Source organism: Tachypleus tridentatus, chromosome 10 (assembly GCF_004210375.1).
Source record: "Tachypleus tridentatus isolate NWPU-2018 chromosome 10, ASM421037v1, whole genome shotgun sequence".
NCBI lineage: Eukaryota > Metazoa > Arthropoda > Merostomata > Xiphosura > Limulidae > Tachypleus > Tachypleus tridentatus.
Window position 1 is genome coordinate 168,767,297 of NC_134834.1, and position 14,626 is coordinate 168,781,922.

A 14,626-nucleotide genomic window follows, 5' to 3' on the forward strand; every position below is an offset into this window, starting at 1 on the left:
GTTAGTTTACATAGTAATCTGGATGACATCAAAGCACTGATTTTACCATCTTGTGTCTTTCATTACAGGAAACATTTCTGAAACATGCCAATGCAGTCATCTTTTGGCAGTTTTCTTTGAACAGAAATAGCAGGTTATGTGATGGACGATTGCATGGAGGAGTTGCATTGCTGGTCGATCAGCATTTGCCCACCCTGTCTTTTCTACTCGACACATATTTGGAAGCTGTTTCCTTGGTTCATAGCATCATTGTTTTTCTGTCTCCTAAGGAGACCTATGATTAATTGCACCTCAATGTTCTCGTTGAACAGTTGCAGTCTCTGTTTTTAATTCTGGGGGACTGTAATGGACATAATCCCCTCTAGGGAGGTGCTGATATTGATTGGAGAGGTTGCTTTATTGAGCATATGCTCTCAGATCACAACCTTTCTCTCTTCGATTCTGGTTCTTATCATAGTTTTCATGTGCCTAGGCAATCTTTAACTGCTATTGGTCTCTGTTTGCTCTCCTTCACTATTCTCTTGCTTTTCCCAGAGGATTGACAGTAACTCCAGAAACAGTGATCATTTTCCTATCATTTTGAGAGAGACTGGCTGTGCTCAGTACCACACAACTTGTATGCCCTGGTAGAAGCTGGATCAAGCCAACTGGCCCTCTTTTACAGCTCTCGTGGTGCTTAATCCTGTCATTGTCTGTAAGCTATAGCTAGGTGGCTGTGTGGTAGCAGTGACTGACTGTATTAGGCAGCTGCTCAAAAGTATTCTTAAAACCTCAACACTGTATCCTCATCTGTGGTGGAATCCTGTCTGCCACATGACACAGAAGGCTCAAAAACAGGCCTGGGGTACCTTTCATAGATATCTCACACTTTCAAACTGCATAGCTTTATAGAGGGCTTGTGCACATGCTTGGCAAGTAAGATATCAAAGCCAGACAGAATCTTGAATTAAATTCACAACCAGCATCTCTTCTAACACCAATTACAAAGTCACATGGGACAAGATTTGAAAGGTCAGTGGGCAGTATAATTCTGTCCCCCTTTCAATCTTGCTCTCAGGCCAAGAAGTTGCTGGTGCCCATAGGATCACCAATACTCGAAGCAAAAGATTTTGCCAGGTATCTGGCACTTTGCTTCACCTTCAAACTTCATAGTCATCAAGACTGGCAGAGTAGTTGCTTCTTTTCTGTCAAGCTGATCACCTCTGATTATAATTGCCCCTTTACACTGGTGGCTTTTCATCGGTCTGACAGTACATCAGTCAGACCTGATGGTATACAATACGAGATGCTGTGCCATCTCTCTCCTGCTTCTCTTGCTTTTCTTATAGGGTTTTTTAACTGGATCTGGCAGAAAAATATTTTTCCTGATGCATAGCACCAGGTTATTGTCCTGTCTTTCTCTAAGCCTGGGAAGGATTCCAAGATTTCTTCAAACTACCATCCAATTGCTTTGACGAGCTGTCTCTGTAAGGCCTTAGAGAGGATGGTTAACACTCATCTCTTCACCACTGACCACCTGATTTGACTTAATGTCAGTTGGAGAAGCCTTTTTCAAGTAACATTTTGTCAGTATTCTTTGACTTTGAGAAAGCTTATAATATTACGTGGAGGTATGGCATTTTGTGAGACCTCCACTTGTATGGGTTGCATAGCCATTTGCCCATTTTTGTTAGATTTTTTTTAATGGGTAGGCAATTCCAAGTTTGTGTGGGTTCAACACTTTGTCATTCTTTCTTACAGGAACTTGGAGTCCCTCAGGGCTATCTTGAGTGGCACACTTTTCAGTATAAAGATTGCCATCACTGGACAACTCTTACTGTTGCAAAGAGGCTGTTACATTGATGACTTCCACATTGTATGTTGGTTGTTATAGACTGCCCTCAATTGCTTACTGAAGTGGGCCACAGCAAATGGCTTAACTTTAATCTAACTTTAAGCTAAAACTATTTGCATGAACTTTGGTCACCAAGGGGGTATTCACCCCAATCCCAAGCTCCATGTCCGTGAGGTTTTGCTTCCCATGGTCCCTGAGGCAAAGGCCTTGGAGCTTATCTTTGACCATAAGCTGATCTTTATATACCACACTTTAAGAAGTTGAGAGTCATACACAAGAGCACTGAACATTCTCTATGTCCTCTTCCATGTATCGTGCTCTCATTTGATTGAAACTGGTTTATGGGTCTCTGGTCTGTGGCTCTGCCATGACCTCAGCCTTGAAGATGCTGGACCCTGTTCATCATAAGGGTTTTAGCTCTGCATGGGGGCTTTCTGCACTTCCCTAGTCCAGAGTTTCATGAGCCTTCTCTACACCTTTGCCATTTGCAACTGTCTTTACTGTATGCTTCAAAACTTTAATCCTCATGACAGTCCCATTTGGGGTTGTGCTTTCTTTTATCAGTGAGCCATGGTCGTTCAGAACAGATCTGCCATTGTTTCTTTTGGCCTTCATATTCGGAGGCAGTTGGATGACATTTCTGTATCCACTGGTCAGCCCATCCCACCATGACTTATTATCATTCCCAAATGTGACCTGTTTGTGAGTGATCTGAGAAAAGCAAATACACTTGATTGGAAGTACTGTCTTATTTGCTGAACATCGTTTAAACTATCCTTCCATTTCCATTTATACGGATGGTTTGAAATTAGGTGACTCTCTGGGTTCTGCCATGGTTTGTTGTAGTTTGGTGGTTGTACACACAATCCTCTACATTTTGTGTGTTCTCTGCTGAACTTATGCCATTTTTCTTGCTCTGGATCACGTAGAAACTAAGTATTACTTGAATTGTACTAATTATATCAATTCACTCAGTTCTCTACTGGCCCTGGAATTGCTTCATTTTTGTTCTCACCAGCATTCAAAACTGACTGGCCCATTTCTCTTCAACATCTTCTATCCAATTCTGGGTACCAGACCACATTGGTGTTCATGAGAATGAGCTTGCTAACACTGCAGCTAAGTCTGCCTGCTCTGGCACTAGCACTGCTTTGCTTGTTTCACACATGGACTGTATAAATCAAGCTTTTCCAGATAAAATCCTCTTTTGGACTTTGGTTGTCTTGTTTCTGTAAAGATTGGAAAGGAATCCTAACTACACTATGCACTAGTCAGTTTTTAACTCATTGTTTTCTTTTATCCAAGACTGATGCACTAATATGTCTGTGTGACACTCGGGTCACAACAATCAACATTTTACTGTTGTTATGACTGAACGACAGCACCATTTTAAACATGTTTTTTCTGCAGGTTTACCCATGATGCTAGACAGTGTCATTGGTGATGGTAACACCCTCCAACTTAAATGTTTTTAGCTTTTTAAGGGCCATTGGCCTTTTTAATTTAAGTTTTTAATTCAAAAATTAAACTTAACATGATTCCTTTTTACAAATTTTTTTTTTTTTAGGCAGGTGGCCTAGTTGCTTTGCACCATAAAACGTAAGACAACCAACCAAAATTTTATTAAACTAATTAGCTAATTATTAGCTAATAATTCATATTTTAATAGTATACATATTTTAGGTCTATAATTCTACAAGGAAATGTTTTTAAAAATCCTGAACTTGTCCTAGTATGACACAACATAATTTCTCTGGACAACTTTTTTACACCACTTGAAAGAGTATGAAATTAAACATAAATTACTTTATAGACAAACCATAATATTTATATCCTTCAGTTTTCTTTGGTTAGAGTTGTATAAAATCAGACCCCTCCTGCCACACCTACTAGTCATATCCTCTTTCATAAGTTAATTGTTTTCTCTTATGTTTAATTATGTATTATCTTTAACCAATAGAAATTCAAGGATTTTATGCACTGGATAAGGTACGTTATTTTCTGAACAGTTAAATGTCAATATTAGAGTGCCAACATCATTCCTGTGGGAAAATTAACATGTAAGATATATTTGTAATGACTTTTATAGCATAGTTAGCCAGAAAAAATTGAGACAAGGGAATTTGTATATTTTTTTGCATGTTATTAGTCCATATTGTTCAGTACATCATTAAATTACAATAAGTGTAATAATGTACTATTAAAAATTAGGATTAATTCTCTTCAACGATCAAGAAGAAAAAACTTTATTTTTTGTTTTTAATGTTTATATTCATTATATATAATTATAAAATTAACAAATGTAGAAATAGGGATTTTTTAGGTTAGTTAAGATTAGGTAAAATAAATAATGATTTAATAAAAATGTTTCATGAAGCACACTTGAGCAGAATGTGGATAATGCAATTTGATAGTGTAACATGAGCTGCAGTGCCCCAAGTGATTTGCAACTTAATGCAGATAGTAGTTAGACACAGTTAAGAAAGAAACAAAATAGATGTGTACTTTCATGAGCTTAAAGCTATTTAAAGGTAAATTAAGGTAATTTCATTGATACAATTTGAAGCTGTTCCAGAAAGGATTTTTTCTTCTGTGTGGTTACAAGGGCAGCCAAACTGATTCAGTCTCAGATTAGAGAATATAACAGATGTAGTTTTACTGGAAAAAAAATCTTTATTTAAGGAGATCACACAAAGGAAATTTGATATTTTTGAAATGAGAATAAGTATTTTTAATCTTAACAAGGAAATTACTTTGCACATGAACTATTCAATATACTTATGTACATATCTGTTTTTGGTTATTAAAAATAATTAATGAAAAATATTTTATCTGTGTGGAAGACTTGTAATATTAAATGAAAGACTGTTAAATTTTGTGAAGATGCATGTTAATTCAAAAGTTAGTATTAAATTTTAAATCAGTTCAAAGATGTCACAAGCTAGAAAATAATGTTCCAAAACTAATTTTAACTGACTTTTTATGAAAGCTATAAATAGGATAAAAAGTGTTACTGTTCAGAGTACCAAATCTAATTGGTACAAACCAAGCAATTGTCCTTGAAAAATGTTATTTTGGTTCTAATCATATCCATCAGCCATGCAAAGTTTATCAGCAAACAATCTCAAGTTGGAGAGAGGGAGAAGGAGCTTCTGTGCTGGGTTTGACAAATTAGAAATGGGTTCATGTTTTATATTCTTGAATGTAATTATGTATAATTTGGGTTTCTAATTGTTTGGGAACTGTAATAGACTATTTTGGATGTAGGAAGACTGAAATTAAGAAGTGTAAACTTAGATAATATGAATATTGAATTTAATACTAAAAGGTCATGAGCATATGAATCTGGTAGTACAGAGCAAACTGGTTTCAAATTTGAGATAAATCACAACAAATGTTGCCAGTTAACTATGAAATCAGATAAAAAGGTGATACAAAAAGCTTTGAGAAAATTTTTAAGATGCAAGATAAATAAAAAAAATGTGCAATAAATAGTAATGTGATAGTTTTTAAAAGTTAATATTCTTAACTATAAATTGTACTGACTGTAGCAAGAACTAATGAATATAGTCCACAATCAATAAATGTGTTAAAATATTGTGGGAGAGATCTTGTTAATGAAAAACGAGTATGAGGTCTGTTAACACATCTTGTAATCTTAAACAAAATCTGTTGTGTATAATGAACTGTAGCAAGTAACAGAACTTGTGTAATACTTGTATTTGGAAACAGTTTTATAACTTCAATTGAAAGTTTTTTTTTAACTTGAATGTTTAGTTAATAATACTTATTTAAATCCAAGTTGTTTGTAGTGAAAGAGGCTTCTCTCCAGAATGAGATCTTGTGGATAAATATTTGGCAGTGTTGAGGAAATTTATCTAGTGAAAGATCATACTAGTATCTACAAGTGACTTGTGTGCACAAGTTTAATTTTCTTACAAAGATATGTTCTAAGTAAAATAAATATAATGTACAACTGACTGAAATTGCAATCCATAAATATCTTCTTTTTTTTTCTCAGATATGTCTGATATATTATCCAAAATATTCTAAAGTAAAAGTATACATTTTTCAAGAATTTTTCTTTTGTGAAACCATTATTTTTGAATAACATTATCATAGAAAATGTATTTATTAACACAGAACAATTTTATAAACTGAATAAGTAGACTAAGGAATACTAATATGAAATTTTTATGATTCAAAGTTGAACATTGTCTTTACCTTCAGTTAAATTATACTGGTGACAGTGAACAGCATATACAATACAAAACAAGAGAATTAAATGTTTATTAAGTAAAATCAAACCTGTTTGTTTTATTGCTGTTCCATATTGGATACTAATTCACTGTTTTTATAGAATTTCCTGATACATGCAATAGGCTTTAAGCTATGTTATTCCTATACATTGAAAATTTGAGTTATTTAGTTGAGTAATAAGTTATAATATGTTGCGAAAATATCAAATATCGATTTGCAGAGGATCCGGTATTAAAACAGTTTTGAGTAGGCAAATGCACAAGTTACAGTACATCCACAGATGATCTAAAATATTTTTAGAACAGCCTGCATCAAAATCATATTTTGTCATTATTTAGCATTTGTGTGAAGTGTGATGTCTCACCATATCACTAAAAAAAATTTTAATGGCCCTTTCTTATGCAAATAATTGCATACTCAGATCATTAGGATGTGTTCAGATTAGGGATTTAGCAATTCTAAAACAAGGATAACACTTGTACTAAATGGTGTTGAAAGACAAAGGATTGCTCAACAAGGGAAAGTATGACAATCTTAATATATACCCCAACTATGATAAGCAAAGTGTGGCATCTTGTAACAGGTGAGAATCCACTAACATGTACTTGCATGTACACAAGTTGCTTCCATGGTTTTATCTGTTCAACTGTAGCATGCATTAAACAGATGAATAAAACTAGTATTCATGCTGTTTCATACGAAGACTTGTACCAGTTGCTGAATACATTGCCTACAGATTTCTTTGCAACTGGACTGTTGAAATGTTTGCTGAAAAGCTGTTCTCCTTTTGTCAGATGGCTTATGGATACAAATTTCTAATAAAGCATTTTACAATGAAAATTATAATGTAGGGCTACTGTTCAAGTACCTGCTCATCAGTGAGCATGGTGTGGTAACATGGAGTATAACATTATGGTGGGATTCCATTTATAATGTAAGGTTCTCAAGCTTAGTGTGCCTTGTAATTCTAAGTATAGTTACAGGTAGTTAACAGGTGCCTGATATTGAAGTTCTTTGCTACTAGTAATACTGTTTGATTTTTGCATATGTTAAAAAAATCCTAATGTGAAAACAAAATTGTGGAGATTAAAATATCTATTAGTCAGTTAAATTGAAGGTGATCAAAATTGTTTTTCTCTGATACTAAATTTATATGTTGTTAATAGTTTACAAATCAAACTTGTAATAAAAGTATTATGTAGCCATTTTGAATTGTCTAAAAGTTTTGATTACATGTTAATATTTTTGTTGTTGCAGATTATCTTTAAATTTCATCACTTGAGTGGAGTTTTTGTAGACCTCATCACTGTGAAGTGACTGTTAACTATATTTAGAAAAACACTTTTGAGGTCTTTGTGCCTTTTTGGACTGTTTTTATAAATCAGCCATGGCATCTGTTAAAGCAGATACTTTGAACTCTGCTAATCACAACACTGCATGTCTGTCTAACAACAGTGTGGATAATGCTCTGAGGCAAAATACTACAACATCAAGGTTAGTCGTGTAACATTATAAAGTGTTGCATAATTAAAAACATTTATTTACAAGGGCATCTTAAAATGTTTAAGATGTAATGTGGACAAGTTATGAATGTTTCAGTTACTGTATTTTTCATAATTTACACCTGTGAATGTAATTAAATTTTAATCACTTGTCTAAACAGCTATATATTCATTTTGTAACTTTTAGAATTATTATACTAGTTTTCAGTAAATGATTTGGATTTCTTCATTAATTATACTGAGTTTGAATCTATATTTTTCTTTTGTTAAAACTGCCACGTTCTTTGGACAGTAACTTTCAATTTTTGGTAATATTCAGCTAAAATTATACACCAGTCTTAAATATATTTGTATTCATACTAATTAATTCCATTCAGTGCTTGTCTTATAACTATGCATGTAAATTGGTAGGCCAATACTTATAAGCTTTGTTTTCTGTAACTTATAAAGAAAGCATAATAAACTAAAATGTTTAATAAATACTCAGGAGTTAAACTTGGAAATTAAAGATTCCTTCACACTATTCTCAGATACTTCTGTACAAAAGATGAATCTCAAATTGTTTTTGTATATAATCCTGGTTTCAAACCAGTTTGACTAATATTGATAAGTAATGAATCTTCTCCCTTTGATTATAAGGCTTTACAAATTGCTTTTAATTTATAATTTAAATGTGATTAAGTCACCAAAACAAATAACTTCAGAAACTGTTTAAAAACATTCAATTCATGAATTTTTCTAATTTTTTTTTACATACATAGTGGCTCAAGTTTTAAAGAAAAACAAGTTTATCAAAATCATGGATGCAAAAATCATACAAGCCTGTTGTAAAGAAGAAAATTTATATTCACAACTGTAAATAACTACTTACCTGTGGCATGACATTTGTGAGATTAGTCATTTTCTGGTAAAAGATGTTTAAGTTTAGAACCAAGTTTTAGTTTGTCTCTACTTGAATGCTTATAATTCGAACCATTGATCATCTGTGCCATAAGTTTATTTTTGCAGAAATATCCTGTAATATATTAACTTTCTCTGCTTGGCATAATTTACTGCATGTTTAAGATTTCTTGTGAATTTTATTTGGAACTTAACCTACTTTTTAGCCTGTTACATTAATTACTGTAGTACAAAATTATAACTAGTAATCCATATTTGTATAGTATATGTATTTGTATAAGGTAATATTAACAAATCTGAAATTCCTATAGTGCGATAACTTTTTCTCTAGTTTTTTCCTCTTTAATTTATTCACTACCCCTCCATTAGCTATTAAATTTAACAAATTACTAAATTCATTTCTCCCACTAGCCATATTTTTATAGCTTTCAGTTTTTAGGTAAGGAACCATTAAATAGAAAATCAGACTCTCTTCCCCATCCTCACCCTCTCAGTGGCACAGCAGTGTTTGCAGACTTGCTTTTAATAGAAACTAGGTTTTGATACCTGTGATGGGCATATCAGATGGTTCATTGTGTGGCTATATGCTTAGTTCCAGTTTACCAGTCTATCACATCCTCTCTTGCAGAATTTAAGTTCTCTCATATGTGTAAATCTGTTTGTACCCAATAACAAAAATTTTCATGTATCAAATGATGTATTACAGTTTAATGAATGGAGAATTGCAAGTGTCTTTTAGTACAAACTTCATTCTCACAGAAAACATATCTATAAACTTGGATGGATTTGTAATAGTTGTTGCATAGTTAGAAAGCCAGAAAAGTTAGTTATTGGACATTTTCTGATTTCTGCATCTTATTACTGTGTTCTTTGTGTTTAGTTAAAAAAATAAGTACCTTATTACTTCTTTTATTCTTTATTTACTACTAGAATTAATAAAATTCGGTAGTATAACACAAGACCCACTGAAATCAAATGTTTGAAATGTATTTAGGAGGTTTTTAGAGGTTATGTAAAGGAATTGAGATTGAGATTAAGAAGACTTTTTAATCTTGACAAAAATGCACTTGGACTAGTAAAAAATATAATAACCAATATTTTTTAGTTTATTTAAAATATTTCCCTGCTTATTTATATATTTTTTATGTGAAAGACTTGTAATATTTACCAAAAGTCTGCCAAAGTTTAAAGATGTATGTATTAAGTTTTTGTAGTATCAAAACTGTTACTCACTTTAAATTAATACAAAGTAGTCACATGGGTTGGTCAGAATGACTTTGCCTGTGTTGAGAGAAACTGAACATTTTCAGGTGTATTACATTCCAGAACGTGAGTAAAAATAAACTTTTTTTTACTAAGTATTTTAAAATTCATTTCTGTTATTTTGTAACATTAATGTAATTCATGAAGAAAAATGAATTTTCAAACTTTCATTTCTGCTTAGTTTCAAGGAATCTCAGCATCATTCCTTCAATAATTTCACCCTTTTATGAACTCGCAGCATGTGAACTCGAATAACTAATAATGTAAAGTAAATAAAGTGGAACAAATTTTATAGGTTCTAAGAAAGTTATTAGATGTGTACCTCATGGAAAGAACAGAATATTGTGAAGATTAAAAAAGATCTTGAAGTTTGTCATTTCTTTAGAGGTGTTTTCTATCCAGTTATTTACTGTTAACTCTGGGTCAAAGGCCACTTTTGTTGGCTTATGTTCAAAATTTTATTGAGCAAGTATTTAATGAATTTGTCAATTTTGGTATCATATTGTAGATTATAATTGAAACTTTATTATATATGAGTTAATTTCTTAATTTAAAAATAAATATTAAAATAGCACACCTAAATGTCAGTTTTTAAGCCACATAAGTTGATTGCAACAATTAAAAAATTGGTAGGTTGTGATGTCTAAGTACTAAACCTATAGTTGCAAAAAAATTAGGAAATCAAATTACCAGTAATGACAAGTTAGAATATAAAATAAGAACCTTTTCTTTTTATGTTGCTGAAATGACTTGTAAACAGGAACTGTTTAATTTAGTATACATCTCCATTTTTTGGAAATGGTCTCGCATATATACTTTAATATATATGATGTGAATAATCAAGTAACAACTTGGAATGTCCCCCTAATGGTTTCTCTGTTATTTGTATCTGTTAAAATGCTACCATATTCTTTCAAACCAAGATATCAAGGAGGTGGGTCATGCCTTTAGTCTGCCTGAAGTGTTTTATTTTTTTAAGACCTAAGTACAACTTAGTTACTAAGCTTGATAAGTTATAGTGAAATTTGGTGGTATTAGTATATTAGTGTTTTTGGTTATTTATATGTGAATACCCCTCAGTGTGGATTCCTGTATGTGGTGAACATCCATACATCAGATTCTTGCTGGTTTCTCCACCCAAGGAGTTTCTGCAGTGAGGTGTATCTCCACTTGCAAAGATGGAATTATGATGCAGACTAATGTCCTTATTTTAACATTCACATCACTGCATCCACCTGCCACCATCAAGGCAGGATATCTTAATTGCAAGGTATGGCCATGCATTCCAAATGCTCTGTTTCCAGTGTCAGTGATTTGGTCACTCAGACATCATTTTGTGGTTCCTTAATGTGTTCTCATTGCAGTGGCAAGGACCATGATGCTTATAAGTGTGAAATGGGCTCTCATTGTATCAATTACAATGGCTCTCACCTGCCCTTTTGTTCTTGCCCTAAATGGTTGGAAAAAAGATGCAGCATTTGAAAATGATTCAAAATATTACTTACCCTGAGGCTGAAGTTGCTGTCCACTTTATCTCCGACATATGCTGCTGCACTTCGTTCCACTACTACTGTTAGAGTGCAGATGGATCTCTCTGTGTCACCAAAATAATTGATCTCAAATCAGATGAAAATCTTTTGACCTCTAAGGTTAAAAAGGTTGAATCAATTTTACACCCATCTCTGTCCCTAATATACCTTCTAGCAAACCCCAAGACCTGCTTCCTTTGATTCCTGGGTACAGGCATTTCTTCAGGTACATTTTCCACCCCAAGATGCAAAACGATGATTTGTTCACGTCCTCAGTTGCTTGTTCAAGCAAACTGACCCTCTTTCAGTGCCATCATCTGTAAGCCATCAGTAGATGACTGTGTGGCAGTAGTAACTGACTGTATTATACAGGCAGCTAAAACCCCAACACATTTTGCATGATATTCTCATCTGTGGTGGAATCCTGTCTGCCACATGGCATGGAAGGCACAAAAATGAGCCTGTGATACTTTTGGCAGGTATCCCACACTCTTGCACCTTATCACTTTCTAGCAGGCCCATGCACATTCCTAGTGAGTAAGATGTCAAAGGCAGAAGGACTCTTGAATTAAGTTCATGACCAGCATATCTTCTACCACCAGTTCCAAAGTCATATGGGAAAAGATTCAAAAGGTCAGAGGGCAGTATAATTCTGTCCTACTCTGTCTTCCTCTTTGATAGCCAGGAAGTAGCTGATACCCATAGCATCACAAATACTCCAGGTGAAAGCTTTTGCTGGGTATTTAGCACTTCTGCTTCCTCCTCCACCTTCCAAGCCATCAAGACTTGGACAGAGCAATCACATCTTTCCTTTTGAGCTGATTGTCTCTATGACTACAATCATCCCTTTACACTGGTGTAACTCAAAATGGCCCTTCATCGGTCAGACATGATGATGTACACTACGAAATTCTGTGCCATCTATCTTCTGCTTCTGTTGTTATTCTTCTGATTATTTTTAACTGGATCTAGGAGGAGAATGTTTTTCCTGATGCCTGGAACCAGGCTGTTGTCTTACCTGTGTCAGTATTCAAACATGAGGTATATTGAGCAGCAATTAGACTGCCCACAATTATTTCCTGAAATGGACCACATTAAACTGCTTTAACTTCTCTCTCTTTCTCTAAAACCATTTGCACACACTTTTGCTGCCAGTGATGTATTCATCCTGATCCTGAACTCTGTATCAGTAAGAGCTGCAGTTCCTGAGACAAAGTTCTTGGGGCTTATCTTTGACCATGAGCTAGCCTTTATACCACACATGAAGCAGCTATGGGCCAAATGTACAAGAGCACTGAACATCCTCCATGTCCTCTCTTCCACCACTTGGGCAGTAGATTGATGTTCTATGCTACAGATATATTGTGCTCTTATTTGATCAAAACTCTACTATGGGTCACTGGTCTATGGTTCTGCCAGGACCTTGGCCTTAAAGATGCTGGACCCCATTCATCATCAAGGACTTCAACTCTGCACTGGGTCTTTCTGCACTACCCCAGTCAAGAGCTTATATACAGTCTCATGAACCTTCTTTGCACCTCTGCTATTTGCATCTGTCTTTACTATATGCTTAGAAACTTGTTCCTCACTAAAGCATCCCATATTGGGTTGTGTTTTCCTTTCTCAGTGGGCCATACTTTTTCAAAACAGACAATCTGCCTTTGCTCCTTTTTAGCATTTGTATCCAGGTTCAGTTGGATGAATTGGGTCTATCCTTGGATAACATTGCTGTATCCATTGGTCAATCCATCTCACCATAGCTTATTACAATCCCCAAATGTGACCTATCTTTAAGTCATCTGAGAAAAGTACACACTCCCAATTGGAAATACTGTTATTTTCTGAACATCTTTCGAACCATCCATTCATTCCTATTTATACAGATGGTTCAAAATCATGTAACTCTGTGGGCTCTGCTATGTTTTGTTGTGGCTTAGTGGTTGTGCACAGAATACCCTCTACAGTTTTTGTGTTCACTGCTGAACTTTATGCCATTTTCTTGCCCTATATCACATAGAAGCTAAGCAGTACTCAAATTGCACTATTTATACTGACTTGCTTAGTTGTATACTGGCCCTGGAATTGCTTCACATTAGTTCATAACGTGTTCTTGCTGATATTCAAAACTGACTGGTCCATTTCTCTTTAACATCTACTTTTATCCAATTTTTCTGGATACCAGGCCACGTTGGTATTTATGGGAACAAGCTCATCAACACCACAGCTAAATCTGTCTGCTCTGGCACTATTGCTGCTGTGCTTGTTCTATACATGGACTATGGTCCTGTATTTAAAGCTTGGCTCCATGACAATTGGCAGTCAACCTGAAGTGAGAAATGTGGAAATTAGCTTTTCCAAATAAAACCCTCTATTGGGCTTTAGCCATCTTGCTTCTGTGAGGATCAGAAAGAGGAAGTTGTTCTAACTAGACTACACATTGGTCAGTTTTTAACTCATCATTTTCTTTTATCTTGGACTAATGCACCAATGCTTTGTCTGTGTAACACTCGGGTCACAATAAGCCACATTTTACTATCTTGCCATCATTATGACTCAATGACGGCATCATTTTAAACGTGTTCTGTCCCAAGGTTTATTTGTAACATTACAGTGTTATTGGCAGTGGTAACACTGTCAACCACATTAATGTTTTTAGTTTTTTAAATGCCATTAATCTTTATAGTGTTATTTAAGTTTTTTTCTTTTATACCTTAGACCTTTTTAATGCGACTCCATTTTAAGAATCAAAGTACATCTAGTTGAATTTGAAATTAGAAAATGGCTCCAACATCAAATAACTCAACCAGGACTGGAAAGGCCAACTTCAGGTGACGAATGCTGCTGTTGGAACTACCTGTTAGTCATCCTAGCAAGTTATAATTCAAATTTTGCTACAAGCCTTTTAAAACTTATTACTTTTTTGAAAATTAACGCAACAACAAATAACCTGAAAGCAGGACTGAAAAGGCCAACTTCAGGTGACAGATGGTGGTTTTTGAATTTACCTGTTAGTTTTCCTAGAGAGTTATGATAATTAGAATTATGCTACAGAAAGTCCTTTACAATTTGTATTACTGTAGTTTTTCTCTTATTGCTGTAGACTAGATGTAAAAATTGGATTTAAAGCTACTTATGTTTTTAATTCAAAAATTAAACTTTTTGTTTTACCTTAATTTCCTTTTATGAATTTTACTAATTTTACTTTAATTTTAAATTTTTATTGGATGTTTGGCACAGATAGCCTTGTTGCTTTATGCCATAAAACACCAAACCAACCAACAAACCAACTGTGAATATAAAACCTAAAATAAAAATTTCATATCCTCCAATTAACAACC

At 34.1% G+C, this 14,626-nt stretch overlaps 1 protein-coding gene across 3 annotated transcripts in view; it reads left to right on the forward strand.

Annotated features, from left to right (window-relative positions):
* The window catches only part of LOC143230881 (ATP-dependent RNA helicase me31b-like), a 54,282-nt gene that overhangs the window by 6,203 nt on the left and 33,453 nt on the right, over positions 1-14,626 (forward strand). For all 3 annotated transcript variants that reach the window (XM_076465172.1, XM_076465170.1, XM_076465171.1), the window contains exon 2: positions 7,352-7,588. In XM_076465172.1, coding sequence (XP_076321287.1) covers positions 7,482-7,588 — 107 coding nt within the window. In that variant the 5' untranslated portion in view covers positions 7,352-7,481. The remainder of the gene's footprint in view (positions 1-7,351; positions 7,589-14,626) is intronic.